Raw genomic sequence first — 24,494 nt, 5'->3', positions numbered from 1 at the left:
TTTAAATGAGCATTTTTGCAGAATTTATAATCTAAATAGAGCTATGATTACTATGGATCATTTACTGTGCTATGTGTTGTGGTTAGGTTTAGGGGTGCTGAGAACCGGGGAGTGTACAGGTAACCTGGGCCTCTGTAGGGGCCCGAGAGTGCAATGCAGGTGTAACCACGTCCCCATAACCATGGTGCGCACCAAAGCTACTGGTTAGGATAGATCTGAAAACACAAACTTCACCTATGGTACATGTAAGATGCAGGAACTGTATCTTGACATTAAGCACTAGTATTTATGACTATTAATAAAAATTCTAAAATATATATATATATATATATATATATATATATATATATATATTATATTATAGTATCAGCACCAAAGTTATCCAGCAAAGGTAAACTTGATGAGACCAGAACACCACCACATAGTCTAATGTCCAGAAAAATAGAATTAATAGAGTGCATGGCCACCCCTACGGCCCGTTTCGGTATTCATATAACCTTTTTCAAGGGTCAGCCAGAAAAGGTTATGTGTATACCGAAACGGGCCGTCGGGATGGCCATGCACTGCCTCCATGTGCTGCTAACACTCTTCCACACTATATGGATGAGTATAATTACATACTTATTATGATGGCTTGTTATATGGTGGCATCTTAATTGATACTCTATTAAAACTATTTTTCTGGACATTAGACTATATGGTGGTGTGCTGGTCTCCTCAAGTTTACCTTTGCTGGATAACTTTTGGTGCTGATACTGGATAAATTTGACCTGGCACCAGCAAGCTGTGTGTATAGGTGTGTGCGATCTGACATCTGATATATATATATATATATATATATATATATATATATAAGCAAATTATACGATCAATAATGTCCTTTCTCCAAAGTTTTCAGTAGGTAAATGGGAATGGGGAAAGTGTCTCTCTGAATGTTTGATCCTTCCTTTGGATAGTACTGCAATAAACCATTGAATATTTCCGAAAAGATATTATATTCAGACTGTGATCAGGTAAGTTCTAACATCCACTGCTACACCCTATGGTGAAGAGCTCAGAAATGTGGACCCCATATATAGTGAATCTTATTATTATTTATTGGCAGTTATTTATAAAGCACACACATATTCCGCAGCACTTTAAAGGTAATATTTGTCAATTCACATCAGTTTCTATCTCAGTGGAGCTTACAATCTATATTCCCTACCATATGTATATGCACATATATACACACTAGGGTTAATTTTTGTCGGAGCCAATTCACCCACCAGTATATTTTTGGATTGTGGGAGGAAACCGCCGTATGCAGAGGAAACCCACACAAGCACGGAACGATACATACAATCTGAATGGGAGTCTAATTTATAACCTCTGTAATGCCAACCACTGTGCCGACCGTTCTGCTCCAAAAAGATGATTTAAAAAATAGTCCCCCAGTACCTCCTACGGAATATTACCAAATATATTTACATTTGTAGCACCAGCATGCTCTACCCAAACCTAATGATATCAATATTTAATTTCCAAGCAATGCTCTTATTTCTGTAGTCTAAAATGATACTATATTACTACATCTTGTTCAGCTTATGCACAGAACATGATGAGATGTATAGCACTAACACTATGACAACTGAGTGGTTTCAAAGCTTGTAAAGAATAGTGAGGAAAATAACTTTTAATGCAGTTTGTGGCTCAATCACCCAAACTTGATGCACTAACAATGATACATTTATGAAGAATATATCTGCCTGGTGTGAATATAAGAAGAGGTGATGGAGGTGGCATATAATTAGTTTTTTTTAGTTCATTTTTAATGTCATTCTGTTTAACGCGCTGTGGAATTTGCTTAAACTGAAGGTAACGTAGTTCCGCCATATTAGGTATCTGTGTACGTTATTTGTGTGTTATCATTAGTTGCTATAGATCAGTATGTTTTACTACTTAGTCTGATCTCACTAAACCACTGATTTCCTCCTGATGAAGGGCTCACACAGGAAGTGCACAGACAGCGACATTATAGCCACTGGCACGCCATTGTATGCTCTTAGAAAAATGCAGCTGATGTAACACAAGAGGTACACTGAATATCAAGGACATAAAGTACCATTAATGTTATTTATTAGTGCAGTGTCAGGAACCTGGATGGTTTTTAAACGTCTAATATTTTATATCTTTTGTCCTAATTATCAGAAAATGGCTGATGCCGTGGAATTTACTGTAATATAATTCTCGTCCTGCATTGCAGAACTGATTCTGCCAAGAGTGGGAAAGCAGACTCAATAATACAGTAAGTGACCGAAGCACTCTGGATCCCTATACAGTTAAGGCCTGCCTGGTACAGCTGAAATCTAGAGACATAATTCTGTTTTGTAGGAACGTGTTAACAGGGTCTTACAAAATTGTACTACATTGTAGCTCCTTTACTCCTTTGTAGCTGTTTGTTTTGGGGTTTTTTTTTTACAATTGGGCAGCTCTGGTCATTAGGGCCAATTACTGAGTGACCAGATTTGTGGCTCCCTTAGCCACATGCTTCCAGGGGGAATGGCTATACTAGCAGGTTGCTTGGAGGACCAGATCATGAATGACTGCCAGTTGCCAAAGTCTGTCCCACCCATGCATGCGGACCTGAAAAATGTTTTTCTGACCCCAATTCCCAGTCTCAGGGTTACAGTTAGATAGGTAATTTTCCCAAAATGTAAACCCCAACCTCTTTTTCCTGACCTCCCCCCCGCCCAATTAATGGCAGCTATAACTATTCTGTGTGCATATATGCATTGTATGTGGCATGCACTACTTTCTCATGAATTATACGCAGTGCTAAGTTACTACGATTTGCATAAATCCATCCAAACTTTTCATAGTTCTAATTATTGCACATTTGAGTCTGTTGCCAGGGGAAGAGCGGAATTATCAAGGAACATTTTTTGATAAATAAACCCCTCACTTTATATATAAATAGGAAACATACACAGAAGCCAAGCCCATAAAGTATCTGTATTGTTATACAAAATATAGTTCTAGTTTAGTCTACTTTCTATAATACACCCAAAAATAAAATGGAATATAAATGGGGTCTGTACCTCCACCTTTTGGCTACAAGTTGCACTGCAGCCTTTTTCTTAGTGGGCTTTCATGCACCTGCAATCCTGTCTTAAATAATCCCAGGGGTAAAGTTACTAAAGTGAGAGTTTTTAGAAGTGAGTTTTAAAAGTGATGTTGCCCATAGCAACCAATCACACTCTAGCTATTATTTTCTAGAAGGTGCTAGTTAAATGTTACGTAGAATCTGATTGGTTACTATGGGCAACATCACTTTTAAACCTCACTTCTAAAAACTCTCACTTTAGTAAATTTACCCCCCAGTCTCTTTATAGTCTCTGCCATGCCTATGCTGTTCTGTGAAAGGGATGGCTTTTCCCCAGTGTCCGTGCTGACTGCCTAGCCCTAGAGAATAAGAGTTAGCCTGGAATGAGGCCTTCTCTAATTATTCATACACTGTGTAAGAACTCATTGCCATCAGTTCTGGGCCTGTAGTCTGAATTTAGCACAGATCTGAGAGCTGGCAACAAGCAAACCCCTTCTTGTCTTGTCCCTAAAGCTGCATGTAATGAAAGCCTTCTGATGATCGCAGTGTGAACTCTTTGCAGTTGGAAAGACAGAGAAAGATCCTATTCACAGATTTCTGCGGGACAGCAGCTGGGTGAGGGGTGGGGGTGCAGATCTGTGCCAAGCCCTGACTGTCAGCCAATCTCAGGGAAGGGATAGCAGCAGACTGCGGGCTGAAACTAACAATCTCTCTATACCCTGGAGAGTACACAACCATTTGTATGCCGGAATTTCGGGAAGACTTGTCAATTATCAATTTATTTATAGTTATTTTTTTTATTTAATTTTTCTTGGATCAGTTATTTCCATTATTAGATTTTATTTATAAAGCAGCCACAAATAATTCAATGACATGGAACACAAGGTAAAGATGGCCCTGCCCAAATGAGCTTACAATCAATCAGTACAAAGGATAATTTTGCTACCTGTACACACACTGCATGAATATTACCATTTCCATACCCTGACAGAAGAACACATATAAAATGGCACTTGCTGAAATAACTCTTGTTAAAGTGATTTTCTGTTTACCTTTAGACGACTTTATGGTGTGCAGATGCCCTTCAGCAATTCTTCTTACAAGATAGGGGGAGATGTATCAATGTTCACAAATAAACTGCGATACATCTCCCCCCAGAATACCGGCATTTTAGATCGCCAGTAACCACTGGAACAGCTCTTCCACTATACAGCTGTCCCGACGGCGCATGTACTTCCGGATGTATGATTCGGGGAGTCCAAATGCGTATGCCTGGGCATCGGCCTCTACATGTGTTAGCCGCAAGGACCAGAATCTCGTACTAAGAAGCCCATAGGCTTCTATAGCCAATGCCCTTTATTGATGGCGTTGGCTAGTGGGCAGGAGCTTCAGCATGCTTTCCTGAGCTTGCTGCATGCTGGCACATTGTAGCCCCATAGAATCCTATGAGGGCTGCTGTGCCACAGGACCACAGCAGATATCTCTGACATTAGCTGTAAACCATTTTAATATATATATGGGGATCCATATGTACTAAGCCTCAGAAAATGGCAATTTTCAGAGAATTTACTGCATTTTTACATTTGATACATACTGCTCATAGGGCCTGATTCAGTGTTGTACGCAAACCAACTCCGATTGTAAGAGACTTGCTCATGCGCAGGATCTGTACTACGCATGCACAGGTCTCCCTCTGCGATCGCTCGCAGCTCCCCTCTGCGATCGCTCGCAGCTCCCCTGAGCAACATGTCACCCCCCCGTTGCCTGGGAGTGCCAAGACCATGGTCTACTTCCTGGCCTTGGCTACAGAAGCTGCGAGGGGCCATCTGAGTAGCCTCAGGGTTACTAGGACTGCCAAGGGTTTTGTAGAAGATCCAAGGCTGCTTCTTGACTCTAATCAGGCCCTATGACTTTTTATTCCTGTTTCTGCTTTTATAATTTTACAGCATGAGGTACACTTGTTTGTTTGACTGCCCCTTGATACCACACTAAGCTACGCTCTGACTATTGTTACAAGCAATACAGAATGCACAGTAGGGATGTGCCATAAATAAACAAACCTGTCTGGAGTTATCTATATATGGATAAAAAATACAGGTGGCGACAAGAAGCATAAATGGAGGTATGTAATAAATACTGCAGCAGTGCATGGCAAATCAGGGCTCAGGTCCCTTCATTTCCTGTCCTCACTTCCTGACTGAGAAATTACAAGGGAGGAAAGTGCAGAGAAATTGATTCAATCATCTGTCATGAATGGCCTTGCGGACATAATTGGGCAAATGGTTCATTCTGCTGTCAAAGTGCATAATCATAGGTGGAATATCAATAGTTTTCTTTTAATGGACAACAAAAGACACATTATTTTCAATCGATTGACTTGGCTCCTAATGTTTAGTCTGCAAGTTTGAGGTTGTCATCTGACCCTTGTTTGAGATGAACAGACTACAGTTTAGCTGGGTACATACTATGTGATCCATTGCACAATATATCGTTCCGTCTTGGATCGGAACGCTATATAGTACGGATCGCATAGTGCATACGCCCCAATCCTGCGCATCGTCCCATTTGATGTTCTGCACAGCAGAAGGGACAATGTGATAATTGACGCTATGCTGCTAAGGGCAGCATGGAATGATACATTGCACCGTCGTACACCACATCATGCAGTGTTTACGGACGGTGCGATGTATCGTTACACCATGTCGACCCATAGGCTGGGTACACCATCGTGTAGTGTGTACCCGGCTTTCGTTTCAGTAGAATGATAAAGCAATTAATATCCTTTGCTTTCCCCCTCTACCTCATACACAAGTGATCTACCTCCATAAAGAGTTTGGAATGTGTGAAATGCACTATATAATATATATATATATATATATATATATACACAATATACTTAGTTTTGCCATAATATCCCTTTAATCCGGGACACCTATGATTTACACAGGTTCTGTGGCTGATTAAAACCAGGTAAAGTCCAGGTTTAAATGTAGCCAGGTAAAGAACCTGTGTAATTCATATGTTTCACGAATTAAGGGGGTATTATGGCAAGTCTAAAAATACTCATAGTGTACTGTAGTCTCAAGGCCGGGTAACCTTACTTAAATAACTCTATGGTCTCTATGAGACACTACATACAATCTGGTATGTATTAAGGTCTAACTAATTATAGCTGTCAGCGTATATCTCATTGACTGACCCACTTTACAGAACCCTGCAAATAAGCTTGAAAAGTAATCAATAAAATGTAGGCATTTATTAAGCACAATTCCATTCCTGCTAATAATGACATTGTCGTATGTCTTCTGTGTTACTGTACTGTGCATACCACAAGCCCTATATAAAGTGACCTAGTACAAAGCTTTCCTGAGGGTTTGTATCTACATAACATGAGCACAGCCCTCCTAGTCCCACACTTGCTGAGATGGATGTAGCTGCGAGGGGATATTTTGGGGAAAGGACATACTTGAACACATTGAACAGCTCCAGGCTTCTTTGATTGAACTACAGTAGCTTGGTTAGCAAAAGTGTAAGGCATCCTCAAAGCATTAGGAAATATAGTTTATCATTTAAAACAATACAGAGCTCTAGACACTGTTGGAGATTTTTATTATTATTAGTATTGTCATCCATGATGAAACATTCAGTAATACATTTCTATGGCCCTTTTTTAATAATATGGTGCAAAGAGAATTGATGTATATGAATTAAACATGAAGGTACATTGCCATGTTTAGTATTGCCAAGTTTTTGTTGTAAAGTAACCTACTCCAGTGATCAGAAATAACACATCCTATGGCTTGCAGCCAAACACTAAAAGGCTGTACATGTGGGCCAAAAATCTCAAATATCAAAGCTTAGCATGTTGGCTAGCGCACGTCAAACTTATCGCTCCCGTAGCTCCTGTCTAAAGTGGCCGGGAGCTATTTAATTGTTTGGGGCGACCAGCCACAAGGCTGCACTTATCGCGGAAATCAAGGCTTTTTAGCTGGTCACGAGTGCTGTGTGCGCCTTAACTGGTGTGAGAATGAGGCCATCGCAGGGCTGGTCACGCAAACAATTGAATAGCTCCCGGTCACTTTAGACGGGAGTCACAGGAGCGATAAACAATTGAATTGTCCCCCAAGGGGTGATATTATCTGTGTTTTAATGCATAGATCAGTATGTACCATTTATCTTACATAGGTGACTATAGTTGTGCCACTAAGGCCAATAAAGGTTTTGAATTTTGTATACTTACCTACAATTCCAGAGTAATGCAGGATAGAAAAGCTTCACCATAAACCCAAAAGCACAAAATGTCATATTTTAACATGGGAATGGGACAGAGAGTGTTACTTGACAGCTATATTTTATATCAAAGCACCTTACTTATTTCACATAATGTTTTATTATACTGGTCATACAGAAAGTTTAATACGAGTCAAAAATTATCTGCACTCCAGTTAAATTAAAACTTATCAACGCTCTCCGTACTAGGTCGCTGTCTCCCCGGTCACTGCTGTGCAGGTTTGAATGTGTTACATCAGATCCTTTGTGACTGCAGTGCAAAAAAAAATGGCTACCCCACTCGTGAAAGAAGAGCAGCGTGCAGTGATTGTTTTTTTGTGATCTGAGGGTGTGTCTGGTGCTGATATTTATCGAAAACTTTGTGCACAGTATGGAGAGAGTATTTTGTCATGAAGAAGTATGTATTACTATGAAGGGATAGAGAAGTTCAAAGTAGGTCGCACAAGAGTCAGCCATGAAGAAGAAGCCGGACGCCTGTCCACGTCCACGACTGATGAGGACATTGAACGTGCACGTGAACTGATTCTGTAGGATATACGAGTATTAGTGGATTATGTTGCAAATCATTTGCAAATCAGCCATGGCTCTGCCTATTCACGTCTGATGAAGACGTGAAGACAGCGATGCATTCGTGGCTCGCAGCTCAGCCTAAAACATTTTTTAATGAGGATATATACGAAAACTTGTTGACAGATGGACAAAGTGCATTGAAAAGCAGGCAGGTGCCTCCATTGTCTCCCATAGTTCTGCCCCTGCAGTAATGAATACACCTGTGCATCAACTAGGAAATGTGAAAACCAAGCACTATTAGTGTTCCCTGAGGAATGAGTTTGGGAAACATTGGTCTAATGTGTGCTCTGCTATATTGCCATGTAGTGCGATATACAGTCAGGTGCATAAATATTGGGACACTGACAGAATTTTAATATTTTGGCCTCTATTCACCACCACAATGGCTTTGAAATGAAACAAACAAGATGTGCTTTAACTGTAGACTTTCAGATTTAATTTGAGGGTAATTACATCCAAATCAGGTGAATGCTGTAGGAATTACAACGGTTTCTATATGTGCCTCCCACTTTTTAAGGGGCCAGAAGTAATGGGACTATCAACTCAAAAGCTATTTCATGGACAGGTGTGCGCTATTCCCTCGTTATTTCATTATCAATTAAGCAGGTAAAAGGTCTGGACTTGATTCTAGGTGTGACATTTGCATTTGGAATCAGTTGCTGTTGACTCTCAGTATGAGATCCAAAGAGCTGTCACTATCAGTGAAGCAAGTCATCATTAGGCTGAAAAATCAAAACAAACCCATCAGAGAGATTGCAAAAACATTAGGTGTGGCCAAATCAACTGTTTGGAGCATTCTTAAAAATAAAGAATGCACCGGAGAGCTCATCAACACCAAAAGACACAGAAGACCACGGAAAACAACTGTGGTGGATGACAGAAGAATTATTTCCCTGGTGAAGAAAAACCCCTTCACAACAGTTGGCCAAATCAAGAACAGTCTCCAGGAGGTAGGTGTATATGTGTCAAAGTCAACAATCAAGAGAAGACTTCACAAGAGTGAATATAGAGGGTTCGCCACAAGATGTAAACCATTAGTGAGCCACAAAAACAGGAAGACCAGATTAGTTTGCCAAACAACATCTAAAAAAGCCATTACAGTTCTGGAACAAAAGATCAACTTGTACCAGAGATGATGGGTAGAGAAGAGTATGGAGAAGGAAAGGAACTGCTCATGATCCAAAACATACCACCTCATCAGTGAAGCATGGTGGTGGTAGTGTCATGGTGTGGGCATGTATGGCTGCCAATGGAACTGGTTCCCTTGTATTTATTGATGATGTGACTGCTGACAAAAGCAGCAGAATTAATTCTGAAGTGTTTCGGGCAATATTATATTCTCATATTCAGTCAAATGCTTCAGAACTCATTGGACGGCGCTTCACAGTGCAGATGGACAATGACCCAAAGCAACCAATAAGTTTTTTAAGGCTAAAACGTGGAATGTTACGCAATGGCCAAGTCAATCCCCTGACCTGAATCCGATTGAGCATGCATTTCACTTGATGAAGACAAAACTGAAGGGAAAATGCCCCAAGAACAAGCAGGAACTGAAGACATTTGCAGGAGAGGCCTGGCAGAGCATCACCAGGGATGAAACCCAGCGTCTGGTGATGTCTATGTGTTCCAGACTTCAGGCTGTAATTGCCTGCACAGGATTTGCAACAAAGTATTAAATAGTGAAAGTTAGATTTAGGATTGTTCAGTTTGTCCCATTACTTTTGGCCCTTACAAAGTGGGAGGCACATATAGAAGTCGTTGTAATTCCTACACCGTTCACCTGATTTGGATGTAATTACCCTCAAATTAAATCTGAAAGTCTGCAGTTAAAGCACATCTTGTTTCATTTCAAAGCCATTGTGGTGGTGAATAGAGGCCAAGATATGAAAATTCTGTCAATGTCCCAATATTTATGCACCTGACTGTATATATATATATTGGAAGCAGGTCTAATACATTAAGTAAGAGTACCTGTTCTACATAAGATGTTATATTATTTGAACATGTTTAAGGATGGTGGGAAGAGGACAGTGGTGAACTACTCATTATGGTTATCAAGGATGACAAATTGCTATTGATTTGTGTAGATTTTGGCTTCACCTCCACTATGTTTATGAAGGATAAGAACAGACTGTCACCTCCTGACTGAGCTAAAGAGCTGATTGTTCATCAATAAATGAGCAGATCAGAAAGCAGAAAACCTGGTGTTGGCACTTTACAAAGGACTTTACATTACAACCTTTGGCTAAAATCAAGTGTAGTATCTGGACATACTGTATATGAGGAGGACCTTGTCTCATTCTCCTGAGGGGGCAGTGTTGCCTTGGTCAGTGCCACAAGATCAGTTGCTTTGATTTCACGGTGTAAGTGCCGCGTGTAGTCAGTGCAAAATGTGTCCAAAAATGCAGGGTGTAGGGTCCGCACACCTGCACTCAGCACAGAGTAATGTGCGAGAGCACTATGTACTCGCAGTCCTTGTAACAGGTTTGTATTATCTCTGTGCCCTAACCTTGCGACTGGGCAAGAAAACCTCTTGTACCCACTGGCTTAATGCTGGGGTCATCAGGCACTTTTATGTGTGTCTCACGTTGGGACTTTTGAGAGGTTTGGGTGCGATCCTTATGGACAGCCTACTCTCCACATCATCAGAGGCTCCCTCCTTCTGAGAAGAGCAGAAGAACCAGTTCAAAGAAGGAAGTTACTTCAAACATTGGGAGAAAGGAGCCCACACAAGCAAAATGCCAGTGGTGGGCCTGCAGACCCCATGCCCCCTAAAGGGCCACTAGGCTCCAGAGGAGGGGAAGAAATGGGGATTTTGTCCTTTTGGAGAGGATCCAAAAATCCAATCCCCATGCACTGTCACATCACAGCACAGGCTGACTGGAGGCTGGAGTACGCAAATGGTGAGGACGATTCCTTCCTTGGTTCCTAATGTTTATTATTTATTGCACCCATGGCTTTGGCCATACAGTTTCCTTGGTCCAGCTGGTGCCTGTGGTGAAGAGACTCTGGTCTACAGGTACTTGGGATCACCAATGTTACATAACATATCATGTCCATTACTTGTTATACTCGTTCTTTCATTCTTCCCCTTCCCACAATCTTTGTGGAAGAAATCAGCTGACAATTAAAATGCGTTCTCCCAAATAAGGTGTCTGCCACTAGTGCCCTTCAATCACATCTCTAAGTTCCCACAACAAGACTTCTGGTAGAATCTGAATGATGTGCTTATATAAAGTGTGCACAGAAAATCATAAATCGCTCGTCAAAATAATGCTGCTGAAGTGATTAGCATGTTTCCCCATCCCCATTAGCATGTTTCTCCATCAGCTACCTCTGTGCTTCAGGATCTGTTACTGTGACCTCTTAATAGCTGTATCGAACTAGTGGAAATTTCCAGACCTTGTAACATACTAAAATATCTGCAGAGATAAAGTTGGACACAGTTCAACTGAATCTGTGCCAGTTACCGACACTGAGCTTTTCAAACTCTAGATGTGTCCCCACGGAATCTCTGCAGCCCATAAGCAAGTGGAGTTAAGACTATGTGTGTCAGGTCTAACCATGTTTTTTTCTTAGGCTACGCTGCACAATAGTGCTTGACCCACGGTTCTCTCTCATCTCTCCCCATCTCTCAGAGGCTTATCCGATAAACTAAAAATCTGCTACAGATTATCTCCTGAAACGGCAGTCAGAGCGGCTTGTACAATAACCTCCTGCTCTCTGTGCCGAGAAGCAGATTTTCCCTGTGGGCTCTTGTCAGAAGTTTAAACATTGGACAAATTTTAGGGTTAGAAAGAATGCAACAAATTTGCAAAGATTTCATGTGTCGAAGTCAAATTATTGAATATGATCGCACACTATTATTGTCTGACGATCTGGTCGTCTATGGTCTGACGATGCATTTCTACGATGCTACTTTGTGTCGTGCGCTAAACTGCATATTCACAAAACACACACACTGATGCACATAATGCACACACACATATAAATGTATATATACTTATATACACAGACGCTCATATGCGCACGCACATACATACACGTGGACGCTCATTTGTATATAGTTACATACATACCAACACATCTTTGCTATATATGCGGACACATATGTGCCAGATGGTTCCCATTCACAATAATTATTAACCAGAGTTATTAAAGGTATTTTTAACCAATAATTATGATGTAAAATGTACTTAAATGCTTAAATGAGATCTAGGGTTTAGAGCATAGTGGACATGTCATATTTGGTATCATACTAAATCCCTGTTTATTTGCAGACTCCCGTTCCTATCGGCAAAGGAGTCGCATCTTGCGTCCGCTAGTTATGGATGACAGGGAGATATTGCATTAAATGTTAGTATCTATATGCAGTGTTGTAGCCAGTATTGACCAGTTGTTCGGTGGAAAAACTATACAAAGAGATCGTTGAAGAACTGAGACATGCCCCTGATGACACCGTATGAATCAACCATGACATGTTAATCCAGAAGCAAGAACCAATGGAAACCTGTAAACTAGCTCCTTTGTTAACGTAGAACTCTGTAAGGTATATAAACTGCGTACCGATTTCAGTGTTCAGACATCCTCATTGATGATCACAGACCTCTGGATTGATGACTGTATACTGGGACCAGTACACATGCAGCACAGACGGTGTAATGGTTAGCATTACTGCCTCACAGCACTGAGGTTGTGGGTTTGATTCCCACCACGGCCCTAACTGTGTGGAGTTTGTATATTCTCCCTGTGCTTGCGTGGGTTTCCTCTGGGTACTCCGGTTTCCTCCCACACTCCAAATATATACTGGTAGGTTAATTGGCTCCCAACAAAAATTACCCTTAGTGTGTATGTGAGTTGTGGTAGGGAATATAGATTGTAAGCTCCACAGCGGCAGGGACTGATGTGAATGACTAACTATTCTCTGTAAAGCACTGCGGAATATGTGTGTGTTATATAAATAACTGGTAATAAATAATAAAACATGCGTATGTATCGGCTTGTACTATTACTGATTTCTTTTTACTCTAGCTGTTAAATCTTTAACCGTGTTACTTTTTCATTACATAAATAACTTTTTGTGCTTTGGAACCACACGATTAGACTGGAAAGCAATTCTTTCTTAAGCGACTTGCAGCGCTAAATAGCGACTAGCGATTATTAGGTATTAATACATGACATAGACATGAAATTTCTTTTGTCCTTCAAAGAACAATACATTCACTTACATTTTAACACCAGAATAGTTTTTTTCTTCAATAAAAACAACACTTTTCTCAATTCTTATTCTTCTATACTGCACAGTAAATCATAACTTTATATTTGTTTGTGTTATTAATAATGAGTGTGAAATACCATAATAATTGCTCAGGTCAATCGAACTATAATATTAGCAATACAGAGCGATGCAGGTGACCTTCCACTTAACCCCCACATCTCATGGTAGAAGGGCAGCTGGGCTTCACTAAGCTAGAGCTTGTTAAGAAACAATATACCAGGCTGGAGCTGCCCCTTATCCCTCTTTTTTAATTAGCTGAACAACAGTATGGTCTAATTTCCTGTAGGGATGGCTGTGAAACGACTCACCACTTATGGTCTCCAAGGATGGTGCCATTGGTGTTTTACATTTATGGCAGGAAACCATTGACTGGAAACTATTGATGGTTTCAAACATCGATGGGCATTATTTGGTACTGAGAGTCACAGGAATGTGGCGGACCAACCAGGGAAGGGCATTGTGCGCCCCACCCCCATCATGCTGCACCATCAGTGGTTCATCCATTGACCATCGGTTGCAAACCAATTATGGTTGCTAACCATTGATTGCCGATGGCCATCCCTAATTTCTTGTCATTAAATCACTCCATTAACCTCTGTGCATTTCACCTGCCATCAACACACTGAGCATTAAATAGAGAAAACTATGAAAAAAACTCAATGTATCAGAATAAAAACACCTGTGGGTATTTCGACAATGAAAACTGATTTCCAGTGCCAGGTCCATCTGCATGTGTTGTACTTGCATTAATAGCGCTAGTAGTAAATGCATAAGAGTTATCACCAGAGAGGCCCTAAGAGGGTGATGCATATAATGAGTCTGATTCTGGGCCCTAGGCAATGCTGATGTTCATGGTAACTGACCGATTTTTCGCTACTGAGTGTATGCAAAAGTCCCTAAAACTCCTATGGTGCATACATTACTCAGTGTGTACACACAGATATACACAGGGAAGGGATATGTAGCGGCATTTGCATGAAGTTGCAGTCAGACGGCCACCTAAAGATGCAGACGCGGCCTGTGAATCAGGCCCAATGTTGTCCTGACAGCACTGACCAGGCCACACTCTCGCTCAGCCACAGCACCTGGGCACTGAGCTACACATTCACTTTAGGCGCCTGTTAGTGCAGCTGGAAGATGAGACATTGGTTGACTGTGGTCATCCAATCAATTTTGTATAATTATTACACATGACACTTCTTTTCAGGCGACAGAAGTGGCATTATTGGCCAGTCCAGCCTGCAATGTCGGCACGCATGTTGTCAGAATAGAGGATTAATTAGTATTAGTCAGTCTTGATTCAGAGTTGTACGCTATGCTGAGATTTTCGCAAATGGAGTCGCACTGCGCATGTGTCAATGTCCATTACGGTAGTGGCTCAGAATGAGACTTTATTTGAAGTGTGATTGACAGTCAGGGAGTGTTTGGGGGAGGCAATGGGGAGTGTCGGCTAGAAACGCAGACGTGTCTCAACCGTTTCGGGAGCGTGTCACATCTTGCGCCTGCGATCCTGTATGTTAGAAATATGGCTCCGCGTCTCAGTTCTCGCGGCCGTACTGCGCGACCATAGGGCTGCTCAGGAGTCCGATAATCAAAGGATCTGCAACCGATGCTGCGTAGTTGTACACAGTTGCTTGGATTTGTGATGCTGCCAGTTGGCGTTTTAATGCAATCTCCGGCGACTGTGACATTTGCATATTTTCGCAGAGCAGCTGTGTACGGGATCGCGGTGCAATAGCGGACCACTCTGAATCAGGCCGTGAGGCTATAATAAACTTAAAACATCATATTGGGGGTCATTCTGGAGAGATGGGTTACCAATTCATAACAACCATTTAGATTCTAAAGCTGCCCAGGCACATAATGATTATTCCTCGTGATCTTCTCATATTCAATTAGATACTTAAATAATCACTATATGTATAAATTATCCTTACTGTAAAAAGTTATTCAGAATATAATTGTTCAGAACTGTATATTTTGATTTCTGATTGCCTAGTGCTTGAAAGCAATTATATTAGTAGATGTGTAAGTAGATTGAACAATCTTAAGTAATTGATCTGTGAAAATATAAAATATATCTTCAGGTTATTTTCTACATGTACTTACTAGTCAATGAAATATTGTTTGTGAAAAGGTCTTTCATTTAAAATCACAGAACTGTTGTATGTGAGTATCTTTATTTATTTATCTCGAACAATTCAATAAAATAAATTGAAATGGTTACTATGGGTTGCAGAATTTTTTGTGTCCACCACAATTTGTATATCTATGCTTAATTTTAAAGTTACAATACAAATAAACAAGAATTTATAGGAGAAACAAACAAAAACTTGGACAGGGTGACAGGGGGAGGTGGAGGAAATTATAAAAACTACATGTTAGGTCATTATCTGGACAAAACAATATGTTGCACCTATAATAAGTTATAATAACTGTAAGGAGGGCACAGGATCAGCAGGTGGAATTTGGGGCTAGGAACTTGGTTAGGTATTGTCTAAATGTATCTGTCATAAGAGATGGCGGCAATCAAGCCTTGAATTGCTGCTCAGATGGACAGGTCCTAATCCTACAAGGTCTTGAACTCACGCCATAGGGTGCATAAGTACATATGTGCAGTCTTATCTGTACTAATTCTGTAACCACATGTCTAAGGGTTTTAGGTTTAACAGCCTGATTTTACAGGTTCAACTTTGTAGGAGAAAATTTAGCAGATGTGAATACATTACTTGTATTACACTAGCTTTTTAGTTATTGTTTAAAGGTAATTTATAAATTCTGGTACCTCTAGAATTTATTCCAGATTTTTCTTCACAGTTCATGCATTGTATTTATTAGGTCCAATCAAAAAACATACAATGATGACAGCTAGATATGCCCCAAAAAATCATTTATTTTCTCCACTCATGCAGTATGTACATATATAGAAAGCCCGGTACTGTGCAGACCAGGGCAGGTCTATAACTTGCTCCGGGTGCCCTCAAAATGGAGATCACTCCCCTCGATGTAAAGAGCAACACATAAGCGGCACTCCGGAGTCTCCAAAAAAGGTGAAAACAGGTGTCTTTATTCTTGAACAAAGATACCTGTTTTCGCCTTTTTTGGAGACTCCGGAGTGCCGCTTATGTGTTGCTGTTTATATTATAGATAGATAGATAGAGCGCAGTACGGGATAAGCGACACTCAAACAGTCAGCAAAAAAATATGACAAACACTTGGCGGTCTAGTCAACGTTTCAATTCGCAACAGGAATTTTCATCACGACTAGACCGCCGAGTCTTTGTCTCATTTTTTTGCTGACTGTTCGAGTGCCGCTTACCCCGTACTGCTCTATCATTTGTTTGAAGATGGCACCGACCATATTTCATTGTTCTGTTTGGACTAGTGCCGAGTATCTGGAGATATATATATATCTGATGACTTGGGGTATTTAACTCGGCAGAGGGTGAATGGGTGCAGTGTTTAGGTGCTTATTGAGGGTCCACACACGGTTTTCAAGTAAACAAACAATGCTTTTACTTCCAGCTTGTTAAATTCAGGATACAGAAAATAACAAAACACAATCCTGGTGGCCTTCCCGGTATCACACAGATATAGGCCCTGGCTTTCTCAGCCCGCAGCTTTACTGCTTCAATGTCCCACAGTCAGAGAGTTTTGTGGTCCCCACTTGCCTCCTGCAAGGTCCGGACACCGGCCTCCTGGCCCCCAATGGCTCGCTCGGCCTTCTCACTAGCTCACACCTGAGCTCTCTCCACCTGGCAGGTGTATCACCACTCAGTATTTCAACCCTGTGTGGGAGGATCTCTCCAATCCCACACAGAATCTGCTGCTCCCCAACGCCACCTCTGGTGATACTGCCACAATATATATATATATATATATATATATATATTATATATATATATATATTATAACCCACTGCATTCTGTGGAACTTTTCACACCAGCTAGATACAGATCTGCCATAGCAAGTAATGAGCTTTATGTTCTCAATGTAATTATATGGCACACAGAGCAACAATGTGCTGATACCAGGGTCACCAATAGGGAAAGGGGGCACATGTCGGAAGCACAGCAAGTCGGGGTTCCCTCCCAGCATGCCCTGCCTGTGCTACCTGTGGCTGCGGCCATTTCCACACAGGTGCCAGCCGTAGCCTCTTGCGACACACGTGCAGCCCTTCCTCCAATTATAATCTCTATCTTCTCCTCTCAACTGTTTCCACAATTGGTTTTATACCAGCTAACAGTGTCAGTGCGCGCTGGATATGGCCCTTTCTCTTGTGCAAAATATCTTTGAGAAAAACGACATAATTATGCCTCCAACTGTGTTTCCTGCTAATGTATAATCTCTCTTTGGGTAGGGCGATTACAGTAAGAACCCAGATTTAACTCCTTTCAAAATACAACCTTCAAATCGCCCTTTAATAAAAACTAGGAAATTTACCAGAACCCTCCACATCTGTTTTTCCACATGCAGCTCATGCATAGCTAATAATACTTGATGGTCAATGGTTAACTACCAATTACTTTTAAAGGTATGTTCTTTGTCTCATCTGCATAAGGTTTAAGCTACCAAGACCTTCTCACAGAAACAGTCACTGTAGAAAAGTGAGCAGTTAAATTTCAGTCTACAATCAGTCTACAATGTAAATATTGATCAGCACTGCATTATGGGATAGTAGATCTTCCTGTTACCCATTCGGTCTCACTTGAGCTATTTGTTTGCAGTGATAACAGGTATGTTATATTATGCTGACCTGAGCATTCTGTCAGAGAGCAGAGTTAAAGCAGTTGTGCATTAAGCCATGCTGCACATCTCAACTTCCATAGTGCTCTGTATCCTGTGTGATGTCCCATATTCTTCCTGATTGCTGCAGACTGACAGGTTCCTCCCCACTGCTGTATTCTCAATACTTATACACATAGAGCTATGGGTAGATACAGCAGAGCCAGCCCTAGGCATAGACAAACTAAGCAAATGCCTAGGGGCACCCAAGCCTGTCTAGGGCCGGTGGAGGTTTGGTGCGGGCACCTGCTGCCGGCTGGGCAGAGACTCTGGCAGCTGCTGCTGCAGCTGCGTAGCGTCCACGATTGGAGCTCAGCTGACAGATCTGATTGGGCCTGGCAGCAGCAAACAGTGAGCGGGCAGCAGCGGAACAGCCGGCAGCAGTTTGCAGGGGTGGTGCAACTGGACAGCGATTAGTGGTTAGAGCCAGACCAGCTCTGAGGCGTCACACAATCAGAATGAGCTTCTGCGCATGGGCAGAGGCTCATTCAGGACTGTAAGTAAATGGTCGCGAGAGGGCTGCTGCACCATGGGCCTTTGCAGCGCTCGGAGTAGTTAGTCACACCTCACGGCTCTGTGTTCCGCATCCAGCTATCATCACACACAGCTGCGGCCTGCAAGTCAGAGATGGGAAAAGCGGGTCTGCCGCCTGTGGCTTGCTGTACCTTGAGTCAGACAGCTCTGCAGGATGCGCTCAAGTAAAGTAAGTTTGGAACTGGGAGAGGGCTGGGGTGCTGTGGTGCTCACTTCTGGGCGAGGGGTGCTCTGCTGGGATAGTGGTGGTGGGTGAGGGTGGATGCTGATACCGTGCTGTGCTGGCCACACCCTTTTTCAGGATCCGAGGGGAGGGGGGCACCACCCAAAATTTTGCCTAGGGCACTAATTTGGCTAGGGCCGGCTCTGAGATACAAATATACTCCTGGCACAGTACCAAGGGGCATCGGATGAGAACCACACATTTGTGGGACAGACCTGTTCTTTTCTATCATTATCACGTATCAGGGTAGGTGGGGAAGTTTATATACCTACCAACCGTCCTGATTTCAGGTTATGAGTTATGTCCATTCACTGCTCTGCATAGCAGTGCAGTGGTTAACAGTGAGCACGCACGCATTGGCCACTAGTGTATGCTGCAATGAAAGGGTGGTAAGAGGGGAACAGAAAATGATCAATGCTGCTCAGTACTAGGTCCACCCTCTGAAAGCATGGCCGCACCCACTGTCCCAATCCGCTCACTTCCAATGTTGGGAGGTATGCCTATATTCTCTCCAAAAGAATAAAATAAAATTTTCAAAACTGCTCTGCAACCTTGTACCTCTGAAAAATAGTCTGCAATGGTCTGCAAAATCTTCATTCCCACAAAATATGGACACAATTTTGCTCATCTAAAGTTACTAGCATGGCTCTAGAAATATCTTTCTTAAGATGTTCTGTAAGAGATACTACTTCTGCAATGATTCAATATTAATAAATGTCAGCAAAGACATAATGTATTTTATTTTACATTAATGTACACACAGCTTCAATAAGATTGAAATAAATTACTGGTTAGGCAAGTAACAAACCCAAAATGCCTTTGGAATGATGCCTGGTTCCTAATTTATTAAAATCAAACTGTCCCTTTGCTAGGATAGCAGGATGTTAGAGTCAGTAAAGCAGAACCTATAACTGGGTGCGGATTTGTATTCCTGGTACTTAGCGGGCAGAGAGAAGTGCTGAGATATGTGATGTTTTATATTCTATAACAGTATATCATGCAATTAAGAGATATCCAGTTATGCATACATCCCAATTGCCGCATATCGTGGGCCTAGAAAGGCTCAAAATGTACAGAGTGTCACAATTATTGGGAGGATCTAGGCAGTGATTATTTCATCCTGGTTTCGCATATTTGAATGTTGTAAGGTATGAGTTATGTAAACTCTTCAGCACAATCACCTATAATTCCCATCCCCATTACCACGGTCCAGACAAGGTCAAAAATATAATTTTCTTTTTCGAAGATCCACAAAGCTATTAATATGAAAATGACAGTGTAATACAATGAGAGTCACTAAAATGCAAACTGTACAGTGAGCCAGCAACATTTACCATCCAGCCATGGATGAATGTGGCACTTCTCAGGTTGACATTTTCACAAATTCACAATTATTGGTCACTGTTATTCCGCTCCAGTCTCTTTAACCTATTTCATTTTGTCTAACATATAATCCCAACCATAATTGGTCCATATCTTATCTAAGTACAAGTTCATTACATTTCTCCATTCCTTCCTGAGCATGCCTGTCTCTCCCCAACACTTAACCATCACTGTCTGAGCCTGCTCTGCTCTCTACAACACTACATACACCATGCTGACAGCAATAAGCTAAATTCTCCACCACACTCCTCCATGTCTCCCAAAATGACCTCTATTCTCTATTACACTGATCCATACTACTCCAAATCAGCTCTTTTCTCTATTACACTGATCCATACTACTCCAAATCAGCTCTATTCTCCACTACACTGCTCCATACATACACAAATCATCTCTACTCATCATTACACTGATCCATACTACTCCAAATCAGCTCTATTCTCCACTACACTGCTCCATACTGCTCTAATTCATCTCTATTCATTATTACACTAATCCATACCGCTCCACATCACCTCTATACTACACTACACTGCTCCATACTGCTATATATCACCTCTATACTCCACTGCTCCATACTGCTACATATCACCTCTATACTCCACTGCTCCATACTGCTACATATCACCTCTATACTCCACTACACTGCTCCATACTGCTCTAATTCATCTCTATTCATTATTACACTAATCCATACCGCTCCACATCACCTCTATACTACACTACACTGCTCCATAGTCCATACATACACAAATCATCTCTATTCATCATTACACTGCTCCATAGTGCTACATATAACCTCTATACTCCACTATACTGCTCCATACTGCTACATATAACCTCTATACTCCACTATACTGCTCCCCACCTCCCTAATCAGCTTTATTTATTTTTTCCAATAATCTTTTTATTGAGGTGTTACAATGCATATAAACCAATATATAAATTCACTCCACCATACCCTAATAAAACGTCTCTATTATCCTTCAAACTCCACCATACCTCTCCATATCAGCTTAATTCTCCTCCATACTCCTCCCCAGCACCAAATCAGCTCTATTCTCCATGACATTTCTCAATACCTCTCTAATTCCACTGCTTTCTCCATTACTCTCCACCATATCGCCCCCATTTTCTGGGAGTGGCAAGGCCAGGATCTGCATCCATGGACGCAGATTCCTGGCCTTCCATACCGACCAGCCTGCGTAAGCTGAGGCTTACTCAGCTGGCTGGCGCCATCAAACATCGCTACCGATGGTCACGATGGTGATCCCAGGTTGGGACCTCGGTCGCAGCGCTGGGATCGCCTTATCATACTCTACTCTTGTCACTCTATTATATAATCCATAGTTCCCTGAGTGGCTTCTCTATGCTCACCCATATATCATTCAGCTATATCATTGAGCTGGTTCTCTATACTACACTTATCTGTACCTCTCCACTACTAATTCATACATCCCTAATACATCTCTTATCACATGTGCAGTCATCCAAAGCTAACAGAATTGTTTTTTCATTCCATTACACTCACCCTTACCTGTAGGTGCGCCCTTCCAAAGCTAAATAATCAATATGATTAATAGAAATCTGTGAATATCACTCAGTCATACCTCCCAGCATTATAATATCCACCAAGCTCAGGGCCTAAGTCAGAGGTGCAGGCTATGTCAATGCCGTACTCAAACGGCCGATGTTTGCAGACTGCACATGCATCCAAGTCACACTGCATGAGTGCCGATGATTACCGCCGAAAGCTGCAGAAAGAATTTAGAAGCAGAGAGAGGCAATATCAGTGGGCATTCCTCCTGGGTGGTAACAGAGGGGTGACTAGACAGACACGGAAGTGTCGCAGTTGCACTAATTTCGGCAGCCATGATCAGTGCCTCCAAAGGGCTGGTGCAATGTTCGATGACGCGACCGATGGTGCTTCTTAATACGCAAAGCAGTGGTTTAGAGCTGCAGCCAGTGAACGTCTCTGTATGGGACCCATCGGCTGCGGCTTTATCATAACGACGCAGTCACACTATGGAGAAAGACCCAGTCACGGCTGCATTAGCGTGCATCTCTAAATCAGGCCCTCAACCTCCCTAAACCAATTCTTTACTCCAGTACACCCATCCATACCTAGCTAGAGTAGCGAGTCTCTCCCCTACACATCATATAACCTGGGTCCTCTTCAGCACAAATTAAGCAGCTACTTTCTCGTTACCTTGGATCCAAAATTCCAGTAACCAATTCTTCTTATTACTCAACCATACCGATTTGCACCCTACATACGTCCCCAGCAGTTACCTCACACATACACATATATAACTCTCTGATATATCACCCAACGTCCCTATCCACCATCATATCTCTCTGCATTCTGTACCTCTCCTACGTTCAACCACGTATCAATCTCAATCTGTGTTACCTATATTTATATATGTACAGTTGTGTAATATTTTTCTCATCTGTATCTCTTCTGCATGCAAACATACCATCATCAAGCCCACGTACCTTACAATTAGTATCACATCTTCCCCCTACACATTGTCTTATTACGGATATGCAGCTCATGTAGACTTTTCCCCCTTACACTTTGACATACTACAATCAGATGTGCCTATCTCTAGCTCACAACTGTTTCCCATCTCATAGAAACTCAGCTACTCCTCTCCCACGCCCCAACGTCACAAAGCTCTAAGCTGCAGGTTGCATTGAGGCGCTTGGTTGGATTTCCATGTGCTCTCCCTACAGATGTCTATGGATTAAGCAGTGGGCTATGGAAGCCTGTCAGACACCCCTACATAGGAAGCAGCAACATCTGATTAATCCTGGCTTCTTGGAACAGATCCAAGAGATTAGGCGGGTGGGTGATTGCTATGTACTTGGATGCACGGTTGTGTGTGAGAGCGGCGTGGGAGCTGCATGTAACTCCTACAGTCTCCAAAGTACAAGGGTATATGCAGGATGATGTCCAACATACTCTGCAAGGCACTTTCCAGCCATACACTCTTTACCCTAGAGATTGTCAGCTCCTTCGGATAGGAAGCCCTTATTCTACCCAGATGGAGAGGATGCTGACACACACATCCATGCAGCCTTCTATGTATCCTCTTATCTGTACTCCTCTTTGTACTTTCCTGTCTCTCACATGCATCTGACTTACCTTGGTGACAGTCATATAGAGCTGGGGGACTGGGCGCCCGGGCAACTGGATTCTGACTGCAGATCTCTGTGCGTGGCTGCCTCCAGACACACTCACACACAATGTGCTGCCTCCCCTCCTCCTCATTATTCCCATCCTTTGCTGGCTGAGTGTGATGTCACTCTGCATCCATACTGATCAGGCAGGAAGCGGCTCTGCTGCTGTTCACTCTTTCTCTGCTGGGGCCACTACAACCGTGTAGAAAACATTTATTTGCGAAAGACAATGCTTGAAATGACATAACTCTCCTAGACTCTCAGGAAAAGCAAGGGCCTGTGCCTAGGTATAGCCCTGAGGACTGGCACACTGTGAGGACTGCCATTGTAGTGACACAGGCAGGTGAGCCCCGGTGGAAGTAGCACCATACAGGGATCACCTGCCTGTGTCACATTCATCTGAAACACTAGAGGTGACCGGAATAATAATTAGACGGCGCTGTGTACAGAATGATGCTGCAGTGCTACACGTATAATGATTGTGCAGTTTCAAGAGCAGTGCTTTATTTATATGGACAAAAGGCACAGGTACTCAGAAAATAGGAGCCAGTACTCACCTAATGTTACAAGTTGATACAAGAGTTACAGGAGCTTAAACACTGTGGAGAAGTCTTCAGATGCTTATTTTATTCATTTCTGGAATTATTTCACTGATTTCTTCCTGTGTCTGGAAAGAGTTCTAAAAACTCAAAATGACACAAATGACTACATACCACATAGTATAGTACAACCAGAAAAACAGCACGGATTAAGAGTGATTATGCGGAGCTACAATTATAGTATAACTATTCTGCAGTGCTACAATTATACTGATTATGTATTTTTAAGAAAATAATATTAATACAGTGTTGTGAGTATATTGCTAGTTATAGCGATTCAGCAGTGCTAAAAATATTGGATAGGGATTCTACAGTACTAGAATTATGATTATTCTGTACTGCCAAGAGTATAGTGATTTTATAGTGTTATTTTTCAGCAGGAACTCAGGGCTCGATTCAGACCCGCTCACTAGATGCGTTCACTTGATTGATGCGTATGCAAATTCAGCCAACTAACAGCAAGGCAGCGATAGCACGGCAAGGCATAAGCACCCCACACTATGTCTTGGCGTGCGATCGCCCTGTGTATGCAGACGCCCACCAGACCATTAATGCACATCA

The 24,494-nt window shown here is 42.0% G+C and overlaps 1 protein-coding gene across 2 annotated transcripts in view; it reads right to left on the bottom strand.

The window, feature by feature from the left end:
- The window catches only part of CORO2B (coronin 2B), a 42,422-nt gene extending 19,016 nt beyond the window's left edge, over positions 1-23,406 (bottom strand). Inside the window, exon 1 of one of the 2 annotated variants that reach the window (XM_088452894.1) lies at positions 23,300-23,406. In XM_088452894.1, coding sequence (XP_088309020.1) covers positions 23,300-23,314 — 15 coding nt within the window. In that variant the 5' untranslated portion in view covers positions 23,315-23,406. Of the gene's footprint in view, positions 1-22,647; positions 22,736-23,299 lie in introns of those variants that run through there. The other variant, XM_088452895.1, reaches the window with a different exon arrangement.
- Positions 23,407-24,494: the final 1,088 nt, after the last annotated feature.

Source organism: Taudactylus pleione, unplaced genomic scaffold, assembly GCF_031769625.1.
Source record: "Taudactylus pleione unplaced genomic scaffold, aTauple2 ptg000556l, whole genome shotgun sequence".
NCBI classification, from domain to species: Eukaryota; Metazoa; Chordata; class Amphibia; order Anura; family Myobatrachidae; genus Taudactylus; species Taudactylus pleione.
The sequence above is the reverse complement of the archived record's forward strand: the minus strand, read 5'-3'. Positions and strand labels throughout refer to the sequence as shown.